This window comes from Magallana gigas, chromosome 7 (assembly GCF_963853765.1).
Source record: "Magallana gigas chromosome 7, xbMagGiga1.1, whole genome shotgun sequence".
In the NCBI taxonomy this organism is placed as follows: domain Eukaryota; kingdom Metazoa; phylum Mollusca; class Bivalvia; order Ostreida; family Ostreidae; genus Magallana; species Magallana gigas.
Window position 1 is genome coordinate 40,643,188 of NC_088859.1, and position 25,234 is coordinate 40,668,421.

A 25,234-nucleotide genomic window follows, 5' to 3' on the forward strand; every position below is an offset into this window, starting at 1 on the left:
TAGTTCCAAAAAAAGATAGCACCCCCCCAAAAATAACCCATGAAATTCGTAATCCGTTGGGGGGGGGGGGGGTAGTATACCTATGACTCCAACTTATCAATATTTCCGTCTTTTCAATGTAAATTTAGGAACTGCGAGAAAAGAAAAAGTGGGGGGATGAACCCTCTATGAAGCTATTTGCCTAATGGTTAGGTCTAACTTTGCAAAAAAAAAGTGGGGAGAGGGGGCTTAGTTCCCCCCCCCCCCCCCCCCCCGGGTCCGTCGCCTATGGTTTGTGCCAACTTTTGCGTTGAGATCACCAGTATGAGGAGTACATCGTGGACTGCAGTTCTTCATAATCCTTGACAGTTGTCTTCCTCCTCTTTGTATTCTGTTGGTGATTAGCAGATTATTATATAACAGTCAGTCAATATGGAATATTTGCCGTTCGCAAACAGAAAGACTTCCAAAGCTTTAACGTTAGAGTTGTCTTTCTTGATCTTCGTCTCTGGGGTAAACAATGCGGATCGTTCTAATAGATTTCCGTTCAAGATGAGATCTAATGTAGCAAAAATGTCAGGTATGGATTTATTTTATGAAAACCCGAGAAAAGCACAAAGTTTTATTCTATTCTAACACGTGAAATTTTGTGATTATCGAATATACAGAACTCGAATTTCCTCTGGCCAAGATTTGTTCTCTTAAAATTTACTTTACAAAAGATTTTATTATTTATTTTGTATTTCTGTTTGTGTGTTTGTAGATAATTGCTAATTTTATTTGGAATAAACAACAGGATTCAATATGTCTTTCAAAGGTAATAATTTACTCTGATTTACTGATTAAAGGAAGGGGGGGGGGTAGACTTAACATTAGAGCCATGCACGGATCCAGCAAATTTTTTTCAAGGGGGAAGGGGGGGGGGGTTTCGAAGGATAATTGTGTTGGGGGGGGGGGGTCGTCAAAGGTCTTTTTTTGGTAAATTTACTACATGTAAACTATGCACCTTAATATATTGTTTGAATTTTCCAAGGGGGGGGGGGGCAGATCTCCCCCCCCCCCCCCGCCGATCCATGCATGAAGGCATATTTTAGGGTTATAACTTGTTATTTTATCTCTGTTTTTTTTTCATTTTGGTGTTTTTGATAAATGACTTTAATAATTTCTAATCTGTGATTTGTACGTATTAATATGATTTTAGATTATTATATGTATTAAATTATGTTGCAAATTAATTCATTAGTACATGTATTTAATTTTTCCACTAGTGCCACAGAAAAAAATGAAAAGACAGTCGTCCTTTGGGATGGTAAGTTTCATCTAATTTTATCTAAATTACTAAATTAACTTTAATTAAGGAATGAATATTTCTTATTTAAACATTATCAAACTTGTACGTGTCATTAAATAATTCACTAACCAGTATATCTTTCTTAACTGTCCGGTTACTTTTGAGGATGCACAAATAATGTTTGGTTTTGTTTTTGTTTTTTAATATTTCAGAATCTTTATATCATTGCATGTACCATTGTCAGGCAATGATCACCCATTCCAAAGCACTGTTCATCATATTACCATTTTGTTTTGTAGGTCTCTGATGGCTCAAAATCTTTGCCAGTACCAAGGTCTGTTGTGATGATCCAGAAAGGAAAAGTCAACCCGTAAGTTACAAACACAAAATTAATTTATTCTTTGCACTTGCTTAGGTCGTTGTGCAATTTATACCTACCGGTAATAAAAGAGGCTGTCCAAGTTTGTGGAAGGTATATAAGAAAGGCACCCAGCCACCAAATCATTTGCAATATCTCTCTATTCATTACAGAATTTTACAATGTATGTGTGTGGTAAAATTATAAATATGAAATAGATAGCCATATAGCCATGGTGTAACATTGTTTATAGGGAGAATCATGCAACTATTTTCTATGAAGTCAACTCAAAATATTATAAAGTCTCATTACAAATGTATATTCTTATGAGCATGTCCATGAGAAAACCATGCAAAAGGTGGTTGGAGAAAGGTTCTCTGATCAAGGTCATATTTTATATGTAACAGTGTGCATCTATATGAATTAATTTGCCACAATTTTTAACTCACCTGAGCTGAAAGCTCAAGTGAGGTTTTCTGATCACATTTTGTCTGTTGTCTGTCCGTCTGTCCATCCATAAACTTTTCACATTTTCAACATCTTCTCAAGAACTACAAAGCCAATTTCGACCAAACCTGCCACAAATCATCCTTAGGCAAAGGGGATTCAAAGTTGTGAAAATTAAGGGCCACACCCTTTTTCAAGGGGAGATAATAAGAAATTAATGAAAAATTTTGAGAAATTTTCAAAAATCTCCTTCTCAAGAACCATAAAGCCAGGAAAGCTGAAACTTGTGTGGAAGCATCCTCAGGTAGTGTAGATTCAAAGTTTTGAAAATCATGACCCCAGGGGGTAGGGTGGGGCCACAATGGGGGGGGGGGTCAAAGTTTTACATAGGAATATATAGAGTAAATCTTTAAAAATCTTCTTCTCAGAAACTAATCAGCCAGGAAAGCTGAAACTTGTGTGGAAGTATCCTCAGGTAGTGTAGATTCAAAGTTCTGAAAATCATGATCCCTGGGGATAGGGTGGGACCACATTGGGGGGGGGGTGTTAAAGTTTAACATAGGAATATATAGAGTTAATCTTGAAAAATCTTCTCAGAAACTAATCAGCCAGATGATTCTTTATAATTGTTAAAAGACTTTGGCTCCAGGACAATTCTTCGGCCTCACAAGAAGGTTCAGAGTTTGATGTAGGTTTATATCCCATATATAAAAAATTGTTAAGGATCTTTTTGAGAACTGCAATACTCAACATGTGATATGACTATAAAATCATCCTGTTAGAAAAGGGACTAATGATTTTAAACATAAGAATATCCAGGGGGAAAATGGATTTTATATTTACAGGATCTATATGTATTATTGTACATTGTCCAGATAGTTTGTATTATGACTCCATTAAGCTGATTTTATCATACCTATTGTTCCTCAGGTGAGCGATGTGGCCCATGGGCCTCTTGTTTTTTAAATGTTGTCAGTCTAAACTAAGTTCTGCAGCTCTGTTACTAAAAATAGCATTTTACCCCTTTTAAGAATGAAATATAATTCATCAAATTCTTCTTATGAATTCTGAGTTAAGTTTAAATATAAATTTAAAAAATCGTTTAGAGTTAGTACTAACAAGGTACACTTGTGTAAAACATTTTGTGAGAATTCCCGAATATTCTTTCTGTTAAGTGCAGATAGGTCACGAATCTGGCATGTTTCCAACTTTTTGTAAAATTGTTAAAATTTACATTTTTTAAATGCCTAAAAGTCAGAAAGTGGCACTTTAAATTCACTAAATCTGTCTTTAGTTATAAAAGAACATTCATCTTTACAATATATAAAAAATCTTTACTTTTACTTTCCATACAAACTTATAGCAATATTAAGGTATGGTTTATATAGGCATATTGGAAAAAAAACATAACCCATGTACTGGTATATATCATAAATCATGAAATACAGTGTACATGTACCCTTTTTGCCTATATTATTGTATGACACAAGCTTCACTGAAAAAGGGATGTGTTTAAAATTTCTGTCTTTGTTTTTAATGTGTAGGGCTTATGGCTTATTAAACATGTATATTTTAGATTCCTCGACATCTCAAGAAAAGAAAAGAAAGCAAGTGAAAGTAGGTGGATTTCAATTTAATTAAAACATGTGTAACCTTACATCTAGCTTCCTTTCTCTATTTGACTCTTTATTCAATAAATCAAATTACATGTAATTATTAATTGTTTTAGAAGCTTTTAGTAGTATTGATCTGGAACAAAGTGAGGAAATCTTAACAAGATTTAAAAATTTGTTGGCTGGAAAAACAGACAACCTTCCCCATCTGCCCAGATCTGTCATCAGGATATTCATCAGCTCCACTTTCTCTGGTAAGATTTTATTATACCCCTACAAAGTTTTTTGTTGGGGGGGATATAGGAATCACCCTGTCCATTTGTCTGTTCAGTCTTGTCCAGTTACAAAGACTGCTGATGACCTTGGAGTTTGTCATAATTTTGAATCAAGGTCAATTGGGCAAGTTCAAGGTCACTGGAAGAAAAAGTGCATAATATGTGTCTGGTCAATATCTTTCTTACGAAAAAACATTGGAAGTTCCTATATCTTTCTTATGGAGAAACATTGGAAGTTCCTACTTCAACAAAAATTTGCTTATGACTTGATGGTGTGTCATGATCTTGACCCAAGGTCATTTAATGAATTCAACATTCCCTTAATTTATATCCGAAAGATCGTAATGATCTGTTAAGTGTATGCCCTTGTAAAAAGCGGATTTAGATAGGCTTCCCGATGTCAAATACATCGAACTTGTACAGTAAACACTCTAGAAAAGAAATAATACATGCTCTAAAAATAATCACATGCCGAATCAAAACAAGCATAATAGATAGGATTTAATGGTATGATAATTGTTTTAAGATCATCTTCTGTTCATTTATAAAATGAGTTTTTCCATGTTAAAAAATTGATTGATCAGCCTCTCTCTACACAAAATATGCATCAAAATTTTCAGTATGACCTCACATCGACAAGTGCACCACAAGTGACAAGTGCACCACGATCAGTCAGTTGTTTATATTTATCGTTGTTGGACTTATTTGACTACAAAGTTGCACGCTTAGGTAATTTTGAATGTAGTGTAATGTTTTCATACCCATAACAATTGGTAATTACTTTATTTATGAGCATTTTTGATGACTTGTTGTTTTGTGTGATGTCATAGTTAACATTTCTCGTACTTTCTGGTTGGCACGACCACAAAGTAAACCTTAACAGTGCTGCGTACAATAAGAAATTTGGTACATCCATTTCTTTCCTATAGAGAAATACTTATGGATTATATATTTATTTATAATATATATTTTCTTAGCTGGAGGGAGGGGTATCATTTGTGAGCCTATAATTTTATAACAATGTCAGAACCCACGGGTTTTCTATCCGTTACAGTGCTTAAGCAGTGTAACGGATAGAAAACCCGTGGGTTAAGCAGTGTAACGGATAGAAAACCTGTGGGTTCCGATGATGGTTTTATATGGGTGGTAATGGTATTCTAACTATATATATGTATTAACTAAATACATGTACCTCTTGTCAACTGATCTCTGTATAGGAAGGACAGTGTGATATGCATCTCCTAAATAAAATGAATAACAGCTTTTATCATTTGAATTATTTAATCTTCAATTTATTGAGTTGTTTAATAATGGATATGCTTAATTTGAAAATTTTGTTTTCTTCATGTTTTAGAACAATAAACCAAGGTTTTTAGAGCTCAGATACGTGGTTTATGACATCATCTACTGATTCTTTTAATTTTTGTTTAATGTGCAATTTTCCTTAATCTCTTGGTCATTGTTCCTATATTAATTTTTAACACATTTATATTTTATTCTAATTCAATCATTCTGTGATATTTTGTATCACAAAACAAAATATCCAAATATCCAAATAAATGCAGAGGCACTTTTGGTCATAATTTTGACACATTTGTTTATATGTGTCTTAAAATCATTGAGGGCTCAAAATAATGCATATCCAGGTTTTGTTTCGCATGTCACAAAGTTTGCGAAGATGGAGAAAATGGTTAACTTTTTTTTTTTGTGTCTTTCATTTCTTCTTATGTAAAATTTTTATTGTAGCTAACAATATTGGATATAATTTCTGCATATTGATTTTTTTGCAATGTAAAGGTGATCGCATAAAGAGCAAAAATTAGATCATCGCAAAAATTCCGGGATATACACTATTTGAAAAAATCCAGTAATGCATAGTTTACAGTATTATAGAGTAGAATACCATTTTATTTTAGTTTTTTTTTATACCTAAGATTTCAGGTTTGAGTTACCTGTCAAGACCTAGCTATGTCTGCAGGGTCGGGAGAAAGTAATCATTAAGTACATGTATATCTACACATTACTGTCCTTTGAATGGATGCTGTACTGACTCTTTGAAAATTCATGTCTATGGAGTCATGACTTTTCCCTTTCCCAGCAAAGGAGGCTTAAAATTCTCTCAAAACTTTCCTTTTCAAAATATATACCCCAGTACTTTGTATAAAATTTTACTGATCCAAGATACAAAATTATTTGATGTTTGATTAAATAATTTCAGATATGAGAGCGGAAAGAAATATCCTGTCACGTGAAGTTTTCCCCAAGCTGAAGGAGCTTTGTTTGTCAAAGGATCTAGATTTTCAGGTGGTGGATATGAGGTGGGGTGTAACAGAGGACTCCCAGAATGACCATAGTGTGGAGAGGATATGTCTACAGGAAGTGGAGAACTGCCAACAGATGTCACTTGGACCAAACTTTGTGGTACGAAGCTTTTGGCAGAATCTCATTGCAATTTAAACAAATTATTTAAACAGATTCTAACTACATGTATTTTGAAAATAATAGGTATGAAACAGAGAACTGTTTGTGCTATTCTGAATAACAGCTTTCTAACAAGAATATTTTAAGATTAAAAAAGTTCATTCTGCAAAATGTCTTTGTCTTTACCAGGCTATTATTGGTGATAGATATGGTTTTCGCCCAGTGCCAATAGAAATCAGTGAGGAGGTGTTTAAGACCCTGAAGGAATTTGCCCAACGAATCACCACGAAACCACATGCAGTCAAACTTATGGAGACTTGGTACAAGTTGGATGAGAATTGTCTCCCTCCTAAATATATTCTTCAGGTAATACACAGGTTTATGAACATTTAATCATGCAGTATCAATGCACTATTTCTCATTTTAACCAACTTTTTCTAACTGTTCAGTAGAGAATTGCTTAAGTCTTTATATGCTTAAATGATCAACTATTTTTCAGCCAATCAGATCCCAGTTTTCATTCTTTGGAGACTACTCTCCTGGATGTGATGAACCAAGAGCAAAGCATACCCAAGAGTGGGAGAACACATTTGCAGATTTACGAGACATTCTCAAAACATCAGCTTTGTTAGCACATGATGAAAAAAAAATTACAAATGAACAACTTCATGAGTACAATTTATCAGGTATACTTCTATGTTTCATTTTATACATCTGTCACTAACCTTATTTTAGATTTGCATGGCATATGTACTTTAATTATGCCCTGATCATATCTTGAGCACTGTGAGGCTTAGAAATATTGAACCAAGTCAGCTGATATATCTTATGAGGGTAGGTGTGTCCCGACTCAAAAGTAGGTACCGGTATATGCAGGTATATGTTAATAAGACCATTGTCCACCTGTCCCCTCAAAACTGAAATTTTCCAAATCCAGGAAAATTGATGCCCATAAATATGGATGAAACCAAAGTAAAACGTTAACCATTATTAGCTCACCTGAGCTGAAAGCTCAAGTGAGCTTTTCTGATCACTTTTTGTCCAGCATCCGTCCGTTTGTCTGTCCATAGACTTTTTACATCTTCGACTTCTTATCCCAAACCACTGGACCGATTTCAACCAAACTTAGCACAAAGCATCCTTCGGTAAATGGATTTCAAGTTGTAAAAATGAAGGGTCACACCCTCTTTCAAAGGGAGATAATTAAAAATCATTGAAAATTTGTTGGTATTTTTTCAAAAATCTTCTTCTAAAAATCTTTCAAAGTAAATCTTTCAAAATCTTTGTCTCTGAAACCAATCAGCCAGAACAGCTGTAACCTGAGTTGAAGCATCCTCAAGTAGAGTAGATTTAAGTTTGTTCAAATCATGATCCTTTGGGGTAGGGTGGTGCCACAATAGGTGGGGGTTGAATTTTTACATATGCATATAGAAAAATCTTTAAAAATCTTCTTCTCAGAAACCAATAGGCCAAAAAAGATGTTACAATATGGAAGCCTCCTCAGGTAGGGTAGATTTGAGTTTGTTCAAATCATGATCCTCAGGAGTAGGATGGAGCCACAATAGAGGGTCAAATTTTTACATAGGAATATATAGAGAAAAATCTTTAAAAATCTTATTCTCAGAAGCCAGAAAAGATGAAACTGGTGTAAAAGCATCCCCATTAGGGTAGATTAAAGTTTGATAAAATCATGATCCATCCCCAGGGGTAGGACCACAGTAGGGGGTCAAAATTCTACATTGGAGTATGAAATTTAAATCTATGAAAATCTTCTTCTCAGAAACTGATTAATTTAGCAAATAATCTGTAGCTTGTGTGGAAGCATCCTCAGGTTGGGAGGATTGAAGTTTGATAAAATCATGATCCCCAGTATAGGGTTTTACAATTTGGGGATGGGGGTGGGGTTAAAGTTTTTACATAGGAATATACAGTCGCACATGTTTTAGGAGGCCACTCGTTGGGCAATGACAGACTGGTTGCTTAAGACAGGTGGCCTGTTATTCCAGGTTTCAAATTAATGAAGAAAATACTACCGAGCATATTCATTTTTGCTCTATTGCACAGATTTATTAATAGCATCTGTAATGGTGGCATGCAAAGAGATGGTGAATGCACAGATTGCTAAATAAACAGTTAATATTAATTTTAATATGACCATTTTAATTCAATTTATCTATCAACAGATTTTAAAGAGCAAAACATTTTCTGCTAGATAAGCCTAAACAATAATTTCCAGTTGTTTAAATGTGGTAAACAAACAGAAGTAGCGTTTACGTTTAAAGGCTATGTAATGTACTGAACTACGACAGCCAATGTTTTTTACCTGTTAAAAAAGTGTCAAAATTCCATTGGGTATATAATGTGAACCCCTTTCTGTCAAAGAAATTTTATAGAAAAAAAGGTACGTATTATGTTCGGCAAATTTGGGTACATGTTACACACTCAATTATTTGTCATTAACTCATTATCAGCTAAGATTGGCTCCTTTCGATACAGGGTCACATGTCAGAGTCAGAAGTCATGTGACAAAACAGGCAAATGGCCACTGAAAACAGGCATGTTTAAAGCATGGGACCTAAAAACACTGGCAGCTGGCCATGTTAGACGAGTTAAACGAGTCCACAAAGCTGATTTTATTGTGTCTATTACTGCTCGGGTGAGCGATGTGGCCCAACGGCCTCTTGTTACATAATACGGGCAGATGGGTCAGTTAGTGTAACATGCAATTTACCTGGGTCAAAGATTATGAGAGATCTAAGGTCTTCAATCAAAATTTAATAATTCATCAAATATTATAATCTTAGATTGATACTTCAATATAAAGGTAGCATGAAGTCTTTCAATATCTGAATTATATCAGAAGACAAAACAGACTCATAATCCAGGAGCCCGCAATTTTGGGTCTGACTTGTGACAAACAAAAGGATCAATGTTTTATCTTCAAGCAGATGTTTAGACTTTACTGTGAATTTTACTCTTTATAATTACATTATAATTAAATCACAATAATTTTTGCTCTCTATTGCTAAATATTTTTAATGGTCTCCATTTTTCCTTTTCAAAGTTGTGTTAAGATATTATATATTATCTAAGCCATCAATTAAGTTGCAAACAATAAAATAAAGTTCAAGAACTTAATTTTTATATGGATTCAAAGCAGAAATATGTATAATTTTTCCATCCAAAGTAAAATTATTTATACATTATTTAACAGAGAAGTTTTTTTGATTTTGATTATACAGTAACAGAGATAGAGATAAAGAAGGGGATTTTAGAAGTAAAATGCCCAGACAAAACTGTTGCAGTGTTTGAAAGAAAAATTCAGGGGTTCACAAACTACGATGATGGATTGACAAAACGACATATTGATACCTCTGTAGAAAATGGAAAGGTAATTTATAAAATAAACAACCTGTAGGTGAAGACCAAGGACCAGTATACAGGGGCAAATTGAATTTTGTATTCATCATTTTACATTGATTTAATGAGTTCATTTAATATTTTCAAATGATTTTAGGCAGTTCCTGATAAAGAAGTAAAGTATCTACAAGGAAAACTCAAGGAAAGGTTGAAGCAAAAGGTTGACCAGAAGTACATTCATGAATACAGTATTAATTGGCTGTCAAACGGCATAGACCCAGCAGCTTCTGAGGACCATAAAACCTATCTGGATAAGTTCTGTGAGAACTTTTACACAGATCTCAAAAACATGATAGAGGATGCAGATGATAATAGAGGTCTAAGAGGCAAAATTTCTACAAAAATCAGATTTTATACTGATTACTCTGAAATTCTTCATCATTTGCATTTTTGTGAATTAAAATGCAGGACATTTTGTGGACAGAAAAGGATTTTAGACAGTGTAAAAGCTTATATTTTAGACACTTCAACCAGAAAGCCGTTTGTCATTTATGCTCCATCAGGTCATGGAAAGACTTCAGTTATGGCTATGATCATGCAGAGTCTGCCTGACTGGTTCAAGCAGAGGCCACATGTCAGAATTATCCGATTCTTAGGAACTTCCGCTCTTACCCTAAATATTTATGATGTGTTGCGCAGTGTGTGTGGACAAGTTGCTGATGTTGCAGATCTGATCATGGAACCAGTTGGCTATAAGAAAATAGAAAACATCCAAGAGTATATGCCCAGGTTTTTCAGAAGGGTATCAAATTCTCTGAAGAAGCCAGTTGTTATTCTTCTTGATTCATTAGATCAGTTGTTACCTGCACACAAGGCTTATGATCTGCAGTGGTTACCAACCACTCTGCCTCAAAATTTCAAACTTGTTGTGTCCACCCTTCCAAAAGAGCATGGAATTCTAGACAATCTGAGAGCTATGCTTCCTGATAAGAACTGTTATGTGGAGATTCCAAGCCTTCCACGAGAAACTGGTGTTGCAATCATCAAAACATATATGCTAAAACATAAAAGAAAAGTCACAGAATACCAAGAGAAGCTCTTGATGAGTGCCTTTAGCAGATGTCCTGGTCCATTGTTTTTGAAAATTATTTTAGATGAAGCATTGAAATGGAGATCATATACACTTCAACAGGATCTAGATTTGCAGCAAACTGTACAAGGAGCCATTAATAAACTTTTCGATAATTTGGAAATAAAATTTGGAAAGACCATAACTAGTCATGCTTTGGGTTACATCACCATAGCAAGAGATGGTATATCTGAGAATGAGTTGGAGGATGTTTTGTCCTGTGATGATGAAGCACTAGATGATGTGTATCGTTACCACAATCCACCAGTTGATGGCATTGTTCGAATACCCCCTGTCCTGGCAGCAAGGATTAGATTTGACATCAAAGACTACATTGTGGAAAGGATATCTCATGATAAGTATACCATGAATTGGTACCACAGACAATTCATTGAAACAGCTAGAAATAGATACGCTACTGGATCCCTTGGAGAAAAGCTTCACCGTAATCTTGTGGAGATTTTCATGTCAGAGAATGGAGTGAAAAGGGACATCACTCTCTCCAGAAGAAAGCTGACTGTCAGTAATGCAGACAGGCAAATTACCCCTCAGCCAGTCACATGTAAGAACAAGAGAATGTTGAGCTGTCTCCCATACCACATCATTCATGCTGGAAAAGCGTTGTCTGAGGAAGTTGCAAAAGAAAACTACTTCTGTCACCTTCGGTATATAAGTAGTAAGTTATCAGCCTTTGGTGTAGAAACCATGGTAGATGAATTGTATGAGTATTTAGAGAACCAAGAGGATGAAGAAATCAAGAAACTCCGAAATTTCTTGTCATTGACAAAAAAGAACTTGTCCAAACCTAGCAAACTAGCTTCCAATATTCTAGCCTTTATCAATGATGGTCCTGAAGATTCCTCCCTGAAGAAGCTTAAAGAACAAGCTATCAACTGCATAGAAAATCAGGACACTCCTGGATTGATTCCAGAATACCCTGGCTTGGCACCCAGGAAAGATCTCACTTCATCCCTCATCCATTCTTACAATGGAATAGCTGAAATAATTTGTAGTTGCGGGGACTCTGTTTTAGTCAAGATTTGCAGGAAAGGAAAGGTAGAAGAAAATGAGTTTCCCTATGAACTCTTTCATAGTGGCACTGAAGACCTCCAACAAGTAAGCATTCCAGATATCAAACAGAGAGAGCATTATCCACTCATGGACAAAGCTGGAGAAAATGTTATATATACTTTCGCTGATTCCATTACACTTCTTCACCTAATTACTGGGAACAGAGTCACCAAAATGTTCAAAGACATTACTGATGATCCATCTAAAAACCAGATGGTGTGCAAGGAATTAAGCACTGACACTAGTCATTTAGCAGTTTTGATGGACGATGGAGATATAGTTTTACTGAATACGGACAGTTTAATGCAGGTAGACAGATGGAGTTTAAAAGACGAGGTGGAAGATGTAATGGGAGTTCTTTGCACAAAGAGTGACAATCTTCAGGTTCTTGTGTCAGTCAATACTGAGACTGGTGGAGCTCCAAGAAGTGAACTCCAACTGTATAAACCTGGGGATTTGGAACCAAAACGATTTCTGTTCAATTACCCATTGAGCAAAGGTCTACAGGGACTATCATTCAAGGAATCGTTCTTTACTGCTGTGGCAGTGGATGGAGGTTCAACCAAAATGTTGACTGTTGACATCAACCAAGCAGAGGAAATGGCCCCAATCACACTAGAAGATTCAATAAAGCATATAGTCTTCTCAAAATCTAAGCCAATTGCATGTGCATTGACCAGTTCTGAAAAAGTTGTTGTTTTAAATTTACAGAAAAGTGAGGTTTTGTTTGATGTGTCACTAGACAAACCAGTTTCTTACTTTGGAATCAGCGGAACATACAACTGTTTATTGCTTGGCGATGTGGTAGGAAGTATCCATCTTTACAATGCAAAGACAGGACTCTTCTCCGGGGGCTTTCCTGCCCATTCAGGACCAGTGGAGAAAATGCAAGTATTGGATGATTACTTAATTTCTCATGGACAGAATGAAATGAAGGTTTGGTCTCTTACAGAGATCCTGACTGAGTGTAAGGATGTGCAGAAGAAAAATCGGGGGGAGTTTGTTTCGGGGCTTTTGGGTTTAAAAACAGCCACCTGTTTTGATCTGCATCCTAATGGACTAGAGTTGGTAACAACATCAAAAGATCAAATGCTACAAGTTTGGATGTTGGAAGGAGCAAAGTTTTCAAGAGAGATTGGTATTAGGATGGAAGCAAAAAAGATGGTTATTTGTGCTGATGATAAGTGTTGTCTTGTAGACAGCAAAGGGGAGTTGAGAGTAATTCATCTAATCACAGGCCTAGATGTTGATATGAATTTACCAAGCCATGTATTAGACTTTGTCATTGGAAAGGATGGTGTTACTCTTTACACCATTGGATTGAAACAGGATATGTTGATGATCAGTGTACTGGATTTAAAGCTGGGGAAAACTAAAAAGTCATTTCCCCTAAAAGGATCCTTAAAATTCGAAACTATGTTTGTGTGTTTGAGCGCCAGTGAAAGGTATCTATGTATTCAGAACAAAATTCTTCCATCAGAATTCAAAGATATTGAGGCTTCCTGGAAGAAAAATGGCTCAAATTTCAATCCCCAAGTTCACCCATATAAGTTTGTAGCTGTGGACTTGCAGCAGGCTACTGGAGGGTTAATGGTTTGCTTGAGAAAGCTGAGTAACATTCCATACCTTGGAGAAAAAATCTGTGCATTTGCGGGAAATATCATGACGGTGACCATTAACAGAAGGGTTATTTTCTGGGATATCCCCACAGGTACAGAATACCTATATAAATCCATCATTATCCAAAATATGTCATAAATGCTTGGAAGTCTTAGATTGTTAATAACTCAGATTTTAGCAGGGTTATCTTAACTATTGTGAATACTCGAAGATATACTGGACACATTGGTTTAAAAAACTAGTTATGTGTAAGTATCTATTCCAAGTTGAATGAAAATGTCAATATTTTTTACCTTATTTTGAAAGGCAGATGTGATCAAAAAGTTTGCAAGAGCAAGAATTATAGCATGATGTACCGGCCCCGCTGGCTTGAAAATCCTAATGATGTCAAGGGAGGCAGCAAAGCTATGGAAATGAGCAAAGATGGCCATTTTCTGGCAGTAGGATCAGAGGATGGCTACTTGTTCATATATCACACAGATTCAGGAATCCCAGTTGGAGAGAAAGCTCCTACAACCAAACACACTGCCTCAGTTAGTACAAGCGTAACTTTATCAGCCTTAACTTCATCTACTGCCTGTGTGTCAAGAAATACCACACCCTTTCAACAATTAATTTCATTCTTAGCCAAAGATCATACATGTACCATATGGCCATAAAGCAGTTAGCTAGGACATCGTCTTTTTTCCACACTTTTACAATAATGTCGATGAACTTAAATTTCATGACCAAGGTTTAAGGTTTTTTATGCAAGTTGGAGCTTTATTGGTAAAGTCAAAATGCATTATAATCCTTCAAAAAATATCTTAAAATGTTCTCCTGAACATATAGCATGCAGCAAAACTAGGTAAATAAATGTATGAGCAGTAAACCTTTACAAATCCTGGGGGGTGGGGTGCTTGGGGAGGGCTCTAGTGGTCATAATATGAAAATACATTGATTCTTTAGTGAGACTTTCATGCATGATCATTTCATGTTCTACTTTTGGCAGAGTTATAGCCCTTTGACTTGCATGAACATTCATTTAAAGAAACCTGCTTTCTGCTAGCTGTACTTTATACACGTGTATATTATATTTTTGATGTATAGGTCTTTTTCCATGACTTTCCTCTGGAAATGCAGTACTATGCTATTAATTGTTTGCTGCTTCAGGGGCATTTTGACTATCAAACTTGCACTTATAAGTAACTGTTCCAATTCATGGTACATTGTATCATCTATGACACCTCAATATTAATGAATTTATTTAAATGTACTAGGTAAAACAAATTTAAGATATAATAAGAAATTCAATAATTTTTTACATTTATAATGTTGATACATATATAATGTTGATATATTTAAGGTGATTAAAGTTGCCATATCTGGGAACAGTAAGTGGGTGGTATCTGCTTGCCAGAACAATACGATCAAGCTGTGGGACACATCATCAGGGAAGGAAGTCTTCACTACGCGGGTAGATGCAGAGGTCCAGCACATTAAATTCACCCCCAACTCCAAATATGTGGTCATCCTCACAGGGACAAACCATACACGGGTACTGATATACAAAGTCCATACAGGAAGCAGTTAATATAAAATGATATCCTCTAGTGAGCTGTAACATATGCCAGTAATTCATACTGTATTTTGCCTTGGCATTTAAGTTTTGTCTTTTGTTGTATGGTAATCAGAGAAAAGTAAAAGGGAGTTTAACCTTAGATGTATATATCATGACTAAACTGTTATTATCTTTATAACATTATTTTTAAGTTTTATGAATTGTGTTTACATATATACTTGTACTTTGGTGTTTCATTGTTTGTTAATAATTTTTTTGTGAAATTTTAAACAGCATTGCAGATCTGAACTTAAGGAAAATTACCCATATCCAAATAGTTTGTTGTCAAAAGAAGAGTTATGCCCCTTGCCTCAAGATCTGGTTACTCTTTGATGCATTTGTATTTATTTACACATTAGCTGTGATTTTAAATTATTTTTGTTTACAGAAATGATATATTCTCTTTCATGTGTTAAACTTTTTCAAAATTTTGATATGAAATCTCTAACTTTTAATAATTTGCTGAGTAGTATTTAAAAAATGTTTTTACAGATATGTATATATGAGAGATTCTATACTAAAACTAAAATAGTGAAGAATCCCACAAGTGATCAACCAGTATGCATTTGCATTCTTAATGTAATGTTCAAAAACAAATTTTTTAATTATGTGATCTACTACATGTATAAATAGAACACTTTTGCTAAATTCCAGAATAATTTGTTGATTTGTTGATTAGTATTTCTTTTATCTATACACACATAATTAAACACACAATTTTATTGATTCAAAAAGAGGCAATTGAGGACAAATTAAGGTTTGATCTCATCATCAAAGTTTAAATGCTTTTTAAAAATGCATGTGCTATGTCATACTTTGTAGGTTAAATCAAGAATTTCACACAATTTATAGGGGGTCAATGATAAAATAAACAAAAATACGGCAAAACGTTGTAATTTTTTTGTCTTGTAAAAATGTCATTATGCTTGGAACTTTTATATTACTCAGGGAAAAAAAATAACTGGTAATCACTTACATATGTATTCTGTTAACTGATAAAATTATTTATATTTTTTATTATTCTTTATAAGTTCATTTTGTAGAAAAACAACACTGAATTTTTAATTTTATCTTGATTTTCATGCAGTTGTAGAAAAATAAAGCAATATTGTCCCATCCTTCTGCTTCATGTTTCGTTTGTTTTTTTGTATATTAACCAAATGATTTGTAAATTAAATAGGGTGACAGTTAATGCGTCTTAAACCGCTAGAATTAACATACTGCACCTGTCCCGCTGTGTCAGTTATCTTATAAGCTATTTCTATTTTTTGATTGTTATAAATCTTGTAAATTTTATTTACCTGTAGTGATCGAGTGCTTGAAGATCCAAATACTTGTTGTTGAGAGAAGCTTAATTCATATCCATTACCTTGCATTGATATGTAAATTTCATGATTTATAATTCTGCATTTGGGGCAACTTTTTCTGCTTTAATTGTTTTTAGGGTTTTTTTTTCTTGTAAACACAGCAAAACAAATTTTCGCAGTGGGATTCTCTGTATTTGTGTAACACAAAACATATGCAGAAGTTTTTATCATCTACAAAAAGACGATTAATTCTATTAGATTCCTTTGGAAATCAACAGCGTTCTGGATGGGCTTATCATGACAACACGATAAAAAGAAACTATTAATTGATTGTCAATTAAATGTGAAAGAAATATGTATCTTATTAAGAAACAAATTGTAAACTGATAAGAAAATGGCACAAGAAATCAACAGGCCTGCGTGAAATGTACAGCATAGTTGCGGAAAACACATGTTTTAAATTAGGAATCAATTTCCACTGTGAACTGTTTGTGTAGGGACGAATTGAACTAAGGTGTTAAGAGGTATAATGTGATTTTAATTGTAAATCTGTTTACTTGAGGACTTAGGGTTGACAGGTGTTTTACAAATGCTTGAAATAACACGGTTAATTTTCTTTATTCTTTACGCGGGTCGTTATAAGAAACGTCTCTCTTTGTATACAGCTTGTCAAGCTGGTTTTCTTGCTTATTGGAACCGTTGACTTGTTTTTGTTTATATTTCAGCTGATTGTTTTTAACATTTTAAAATGTCTTCATTAAATCCGAAGTCGTTTGTTTATTTCGTTATAGATATTAAAATTGTCCGTTTTACAAACATGGGTGGGGATATAATTATCCCCTTGTTTTGACGTGAAATTCATTTATTATTTTTTGTCCCCAATCCTTCGTATAATGAATATTCCAGTATTTGTTTTGAATTTATGAAAGTTCTTTTATAACCACCTTGTTTTAGGGTTGTTATTAATTAATTCTTTAATACCTCCTATAGTCTAATTTTCTTGGATTACTCGACAAAAGTTGTGTGCCTTTCTGTTGTTTAATTGTATTTTTAAAAATTTATGCATATTATCGCAAGTTAGTTTTATTTTTTTTGGGGGGGGGGGGGTGAAGAAAATGATAATAATTGTCATCTAAACCTGAGTTCTTCCAATGATCATGGAGGTGAGGATGGTTCTTGGAAATGGAATTTGAATATTTAATACCATTACGTGCTTTTCAAACCAAATCATTGCAATAAATGGTATGGTTTTCAGTTATTATCTTCTAGAATGTCTTCTCGTGCAAGGTCATGCATGATATATGTACGAGATGTTCATGGACAACTGTGGAGTCTCCCGAGATCTGAGTCGAGAATAAAGCGAACCTAATCATAACGAAATTAATAGTTACGGCAAAGATACAGTGTAAGTTGAGTTGAACTTATGTTCAAATTATTTTGTATACGTATAAATATCACTTTATTTAAACATTAAAATGCTTTCTTCGGTGATTCATCCGGGATATGAAGGTGACGACATTTCAGAAAAAATACATAACCCGCGTTGTGTATTTTTTTTTAACAATGATCGTTATCCTCATAACCAGCATGACTTGTAAATTTTGTATTTTACACTCACCCAGTAAATTCAAAATTTACAACATAACAAAATCATGAAAAAGGCATTTTATTGTTTACATTTACATCTCTTTTTGCAAAAATAAATTTATGAAGTAATCGTAAAGAGTAAGTTAAAGTAACTAAATGATTGTTATATAATGAACATCAGTATGTCATATAAAAGAAATTTCCAAGTCGTCTTATATGGGAATCATCATCGTGAATGTTTTGTGCAGTCCGTGATATTTCTCAGGTTGTTGAAGGTTTTGATTGATACGGAGCTCATCTTCTGAAGATCTTTATGAAGATATTTATGCATGTAGTCTAAAAATGGCAGCGACCATCCTGCCCTCTATTGTGGCTGGATGATTTTTTTTTCCCTTGAATTTGTTTGAACCTTTAACCGCCTAGAGTACTTTCTGTACTTCGATTTTACATGGTGATTGTTTCATACAAGATAATCTGCTGTGTAAATGCAAAAGGTTTTGAAGAATTCACAAAAACACAGTTTTATTGGTCAGTCCTCGCACTTTAAATTGTAACATGTTACTGAATTTAGTAGTTGTTAGCATTAAACAGTATTTTTTTCCCCTTCTACTCGCGAGTAATGCTTTTTCGTAGATGTACATTCTATAGTAAGAATTCTATAGTCCTTAATGTCCGTTTTATAAAATACATGATCATATTATATCTGTAAAAGCTATTTTCCCATTCTTTTATGTAATTTATTTAATATTGAATTAGAACCAATCGTTGATTTAATACTTTAACTAAAATCCTCTACATACTGTGATTGTATACGTTGAATGAAATGTGCTCACAAATTATAACCAAAAATAAGAAAGATACTGTCATTTGTAAGGAAAATGTGTAGACTTTCAACAAACAGTTATTCAAACGAACTTCATTAGTAAAATTGCTCGCTTACACCAAAAATATCCATGATTATGATGACCAATTTCTCTCGTAGGAATGAGACCACAAACTCGCCCAGGTAGAACACACGTAGAATTAGGGGTTATTTATTGTATAATGCCATCACCGCAATTCTTGGTAATAACCCGGTAACGAGATTGTCTTTATTATTATTTTTTTTTTTTAGAATTCAATTTATTTTGTTTTTTAGTCTCCCACTGTTGTCTTTGTGTCCCGTTGTCTTATTTAGCCTTTACACGTTCATTTTAATTGAGTATTTAATTATTAATGCGTCTGTCAGTCTCGGGGGGACCGGCCATTCCCTCCAAAAACCGTCCACGGCGTGAAGCGGATGTGATTTATGCCACCTGTCATCTTTTTGATAAATCAAAATGGTAGATAGGAATAGCAGGCCGTGTCACTCGCAGAAATCAAACTGATAATCGCCATGCTTATTGACCGCGAACCTTTGATGACCAATAAAGGGATAAAACAACATGTCGTTTGGCGTCCACCGCCAATAGCCAGATGTCAAATTTTGCCCCATTGTTGAATAAATAATATTTGATTGAGGTTTTATGTGTATTCCATGTAAGATCAACAGCTTACGTTTGCTACTTTTTGATGAATATGGTGTTGCGTTACTATAGAAACGGGTCAATGGCGACCTATAATTCAGATTTTAAGTGCCTTATTATGCCCAGTTCTATGTTTATTTGTTTCATTAATTCGGAATTATTTGTGTGCTTGTGTGTAGTTATGCCAGGTGACGAAATTCTACTCCTTTGTGCAGCACTCTACTTAAAAAAATAAATAATAAAACCTGCGTTGGTGGAGAAAGCCAGACACGGGATACCAGTGGTTACTGTGTGAAATGTATATTTGAAGGCTGTTGCAAGTCATTTTGGTATTCTTACAAACTTCGTTGCATGTGAAAGCCAAACTAACCTTGAAAAAAAAATATCGCATATATAAATAGGTCTCCTCTCCCTCTCTAGGAGAGAGAGAGAGAGAGAGAGAGAGAGAGAGAGAGAGAGAGAGAGAGAGGAGAGAGAGAGAGAATGTACCCACAGCTGTGTTGAATATAATGAAGTCCTTAGTGTGTTAGGTCAGCATCAGCTTCCTTTTTAGTGATAACTACGCGTAGCTTACTAATTCTTTAACTATAATTAAGTCTTGTGTGACACAACAGTGATACAAATGTCGCAGTCGCAATGTCTACAGGACTCATCAGATACATTTTGATTTGTTATCAAGCTATACAGACAAACGACAACGAGGACTGGTTATTTCATTTCGATTTCAGGATTTTAATTTTTGTTTGAACAAAGTTGTCGTATTTGACGAATTTTTAACAAATATAACCCGCACAAAATCATGATTTTTTTATTCATAGAAAAATGCCAAATATATGCTTTAGTTTTATACGTAAAACATAATGCCTTTTCCTCAATGAAATTAAATCTGTCGTCAAAATTATTTTTAAAAATATCACGAATTTCATCTGTTTACTTGATGCTAGTAAATATATTCATTATGACGAGTAATTTTGCGCGGACGTATTTTGAAACATAATCATAATATTAAGATTATACATTTTGAAAAGCAGTTATAAATTTCGATAATACCATAATACTCTGTAGTTTGATAGACTCAAACATAAAATCCAAAGAAAAAAAGTACAATCCTAACCATGAACGAAAAAATAATTTATTGAGGGGGGGGGGGGGGGGGGTCTGAGAATAGAAAAATAGAAAAGGCAACATAATCATAATTAAAAATTTAGAGTCCACTTGCTTCATCTCGAATAAATTTAAAATGAATCAGTTATAATTATACCCGGAAAGAAGAACGCCCTAACTTTTAATTGATAATAGTAACACTCGGTACAAAAATATCATATGCAAAAGGAATAATCTTAATTGGCAAACAATGCATGATATAATACAATGAAAAAGGGTAACCTTGAATCATGTTTGTAGGCGTATAATAGATCAAAATTTGTATAAATCTAAGTATCAAATCAAACTTATGATTTCTCAATTAAGTAATGTTGCAGATATTATAAATCATGTACGAGAAGCGTAAAATTTAACGTAAAATTACGTTACGTACATAGGCCACAATCGAAAAATTATAAATATGAGTCTGTCTGATATACAAGGAAAAATTTCAATTCAATTCAATGGTCTATTGACATCACCATGTTGGCATACAGTCAAAATGAAATCAAATGACAGACAAACGAAAATTATAACATACAGGCTACAGCATGGGAAAAATTCAAAGCCATAAGAATATACCAAAATACCTAATTTTTTTGACTTATTTTAATTTTTTTTTATCATTTTCTTGTATATATAAAGTTTATAATCTCTTAATGAATTTTCCACTTCTCGGCAACTATTATCCTGCTATTTTAGAATATAGTCATGTGATTCTCACTATGGAATTAACAAATGTAGAGGCATATATATATAGGAAGAATAATGAAGATTTAGCTTTCGCAAATACTTTCACAATTTTATAAAACTGAATTTTGTGGCCGTTTTTTTTTTAAAAGACAGTCAAATTTAAATGAAAACTTAAATAAATTCTGTTTACGAAAACCCTATAAACAAAAATATTGAATTTCATTAAATTGGCATGATTTACACCTTCCCATTTCGTCAAAGTACAGAATTTCATTAAACAATATTTAAAGTTATGATATCAGTATTTAATATATATCTATGATTAAACTGAGCTTCTTTGGTTTGATATTGGTTTAACATTTCATCGTTTATACATCGGAAAAAGTTTTCCCTTCCTCTGTTTATTGATCAAGGGCAAACAATCGCCAATATGTCCGATCAGATTAAAATATCAAAGCATTGAATAAAAGAAGGTAAAATATATAAAATAGTTGCCCTTTGAAGACTTTTTTGAACTCGCACGAGGAGATTTCATTCATTAACGCTTCAATGTTCAAAAATTTGTCAACAACACTTAGTCTAGGAAAACAATTCTTAAATTACTGAAATTTTGAACGATTCGCCAAAAGGTCATCAAATAGGTTTCAGTGCTATACGTACATGGATATCACTAGAATTTTGTGTTCAGTGAATAGTAACCGAGTATAAAACTTGTACCAAGCCCGGATCAAGAGACGAATTGTGGATGAAAAAGGATAAAACGATTCCATAGCTTTTTGATAAAATTTTATTTTCGCCAGAACTTCCAAAAAACGGACGTGTCAGCCTTTTGGGCTGTAATTCAAATCAGAGAAATTCGTACGTGATCTATTATGAATTTGTGTAGGTCGTGCATGTGCAACAGTACTTAAAGAGGCGCGTGCATTCTTGAAATGGGATAAGCGGAACCACTTTTACCATACTTCAATTTGAATAGCTTACTCGTGGTGATCATTGAAACTCGTTGACAAATGAGTTGCAAGTGCTTACATATATGTAAGTATTGTGATGCTAAATGAGGCAAGAAAACAACAAGTGGATCTTGGTGCATCGTCATTATATTCCCCTCCAATCTGCTGATTTCAGCTGCATGTGCGGAAGACAAAAAATAAATCTTTATTCAGATTCCTTGTACAAAATGCCATTTGCGTAGTTTGTTGACGAAGTTTGTTTTTTATCAAAATTAAAATCAGGTACATTGGTCCATTCTTTGCCATATATTTGTACTTTTAATCATTTACAAAGCGTGTATGTAGCAGTAATTAAACAAGAGTTACTAATATTAACACAGTTTATAATCAGTGTTAGTGATATTTTTTTCTTCAAAATTTTATCATAATTATTTCTTGCAAGTTGAAATCATAATCATACAAAAAAAAATGAGAATATGGCTGCAGTATTGAAATTCTTTTAAGAATTTATTTCATCTGTTTAAATTTTAAGATCATGCAATCTCCTAAATTAATTTAATTCTAGTTTTTTTTTCAACATACTTATGTTTTCCTTTAGATTGTGATGTAATTTTCTTCATTAATTTTCTCTTTTTACACATTATATAACAATTAATTGTAGCTCAAACGAATCTCGACTTCTTTATCGTTGGCTGTTGAAAAGGATTTAAAAACAATGTCTTGGCAATGCTTCTGCATATGAAATTTTCTGAAATACCTCTCAATTCTCAAAGAGATCCCTCCTTTGAGAAATTAATTAATGGAGAAAGGGGTGCTAATCCATAATTTCATTAAGAGAAGTATTTGGTTAGCAATCGCATATCAAAGAAACAGAAAACTAACGAAAAGACCGATGACGCAAATTCGTCAATTCTCTCTCTCTCTCTCTCTCTCTCTCTCTCTCTCTCTCTCTCTCTCTCTCTCTCTCTCTCTCTCTCTCTCTTTGCTATATTGCAATACATCCGGAAAGTTACATGTATGTTAAAATCTCGGTGAAAGAGATCAAAACAAGACTCAAATCTCTCATGATAAGAAGTCATTAGACGTTATCATTAATACAAGCATATGCAAAATCAAGAGCACTGTAGCCAAAATTTCTTTTGATTTGCGTTTTGTGTTTCTTTTAACTTTGTATTTTATTAACAGCATCGTTTGATTTGGTAATTTGAAGGTGCCAAATTGACGGGACGCGATTTATCGAGTCCCCCATCATTTGTAAAGTCTCAACATCTTCATATCATATAAGGACGTCAGAGCGGACAAGCCTATAGATTTAATTAAGTGAACAATTAACGACCCTTAATAAGTTGTGTCACAAAGCTTTCCATTTTGTACTATTTGATTTGGTGCTTTGATATCAAATATAATTTTTTTTATTGGATAAATTCGACATCACGCCCCCTTTGGCTATATCCAAATTGTAGAATTGACAAAAAATTGAAGAAAACAGATGTTTTATAACTGAATATTTTGGGGGCATTTAATTATATTTTTAAACTGAATTTTGTTTCTGGTTATTTATACTATTATAATTTATTATTTATTATGCATTTAATTTAAAAATTGAATAAATTATTAATCAGTCACCCACTCCTTCTTGTAGTTCAGAATATACCAACCAAGATTTGTTGTCCTTTGTAAATTATATAAATAAATACTAGTAGATTTATGTCATTGTAACACCCCTCCCCAACCCCCCCCCCCCCCCCCTCCCGACAGAAATCCGCCAAAACTGAAACAAACATCCGGGGGTGCTTTTCTCGATGGGTTCCAAGTTTTAAGGTACTATGCTCTAAACAACGCAGGCATTCATATTAAGCTGAGCAGAAAATTTTGAGAGACTTTGGTGCAGCCCTCGGCTAATTTCTGAAAAGAGCCAGCTTTTCGCACGAACTGTTGTCCATTTCTTCGTTATTTCTTCAGACCTGGGGCGACAGGTCCCATGATGGAAAAACAAGTGTTGAAAACGTAACTTAATTTATGGTCGTTGTTTATGTGGTCAGTTTTCACTTTCTTTACCTATATCCCGCGGTGAAACTAACACGTGGTCCAGAAATTCACGGCGGTAAGGTCGGCTTGACTTAATAGACCTGCGTCCTTACTTTCATTTAGTGTTCCAAACACATGATAAAAATATCGCAATGGGGGGGGGGGGGGGGGGGGGGGGGGTGAAAGCATTTCTCCTTATCCATCTGATCTGATATATATATATGCATCAATTAAAATCTGTCAAAGTGCCTTAAAACATATGCTGGTGTTATAGTTGATAAACATACCAATAAATATATAGTGTTGCTTCGGAAAATAAAACGTTGCGGACACGATGCCGAATTCTACTTTATTACCATTGTATGTTGATATATGTAAAATACATATATTATATAATATATTTACGACTAGTATTTGGGTATTAATACCATGCATTCTCACTTATGGGTTCGTAAAATGCACGCCTGGTGCTTTATTCTACAGTATAATAGTTTTTATTTATTTTATTTAAACTTCTTTTAAAATTATAAACGGATGTGCAATTATCCTTGGTGTAAATAATTTAAAAAAGATAAATTGCTCGAAATTATGTGCTGTTTGCGTTTACTTGCGCATGACAAGACAAGATAGTACGTCACAATGCTTGTATCATAATCATAAAACATACAGAAAAATGCCACCACTTATCATCAAACATGTTTATTGTGTCATAATGTATGTAAAATGATAATGAATGTGGAGTGTCCAACGATACATATTCTAGGATGTGAATAAATGTCTGCTAATGTTAAATATGTTCTCTCTTATTGATATATATTTATATCTGTCAGCGTAATGATGCATTTGAATTAAGCAAT

The 25,234-nt window shown here is 33.9% G+C and overlaps 1 protein-coding gene across 3 annotated transcripts; it reads left to right on the plus strand.

Annotated features, from left to right (window-relative positions):
- The first annotated feature begins 373 nt into the window (after positions 1–373).
- On the plus strand, positions 374–16,282 carry LOC105340261 (NACHT domain- and WD repeat-containing protein 1). 3 transcript variants are annotated; one of them, XM_034458909.2, is made up of 13 exons: positions 433–559; positions 743–796; positions 1,248–1,288; positions 1,570–1,640; positions 3,652–3,692; positions 3,805–3,942; positions 6,182–6,384; positions 6,574–6,750; positions 6,884–7,070; positions 9,627–9,775; positions 9,902–13,655; positions 13,871–14,097; positions 14,910–16,282. In XM_034458909.2, the coding sequence occupies exons 2-13, from the start codon at positions 784–786 to the stop codon at positions 15,135–15,137; spliced, it is 5,229 nt and encodes a 1,742-aa protein (XP_034314800.2). In that variant the 5' UTR covers positions 433–559; positions 743–783; the 3' UTR covers positions 15,138–16,282. The 3 variants fall into 3 exon arrangements, with proteins under 3 accessions (XP_065922336.1, XP_065922337.1, XP_034314800.2); XM_066066264.1 differs by lacking the exon at positions 743–796 and having other exon boundaries at positions 374–559; XM_066066265.1 differs by lacking the exons at positions 743–796; positions 14,910–16,282 and having other exon boundaries at positions 374–559; positions 13,875–14,058.
- The last annotated feature ends 8,952 nt before the right edge of the window (positions 16,283–25,234 follow it).

Excerpts from the sequence above, each read along its gene's own strand:
- LOC105340261 (XM_066066264.1), top strand. The coding sequence starts at position 412 with ATGGAATATTTGCCGTTCGCAAACAGAAAGACTTCCAAAGCTTTAACG. Across the intron at positions 3,943-6,181 it reads CATCAGCTCCACTTTCTCTG|ATATGAGAGCGGAAAGAAAT; the intron begins GTAAGATTTTAT and ends AAATAATTTCAG. Across the intron at positions 9,776-9,901 it reads CCTCTGTAGAAAATGGAAAG|GCAGTTCCTGATAAAGAAGT; the intron begins GTAATTTATAAA and ends AAATGATTTTAG.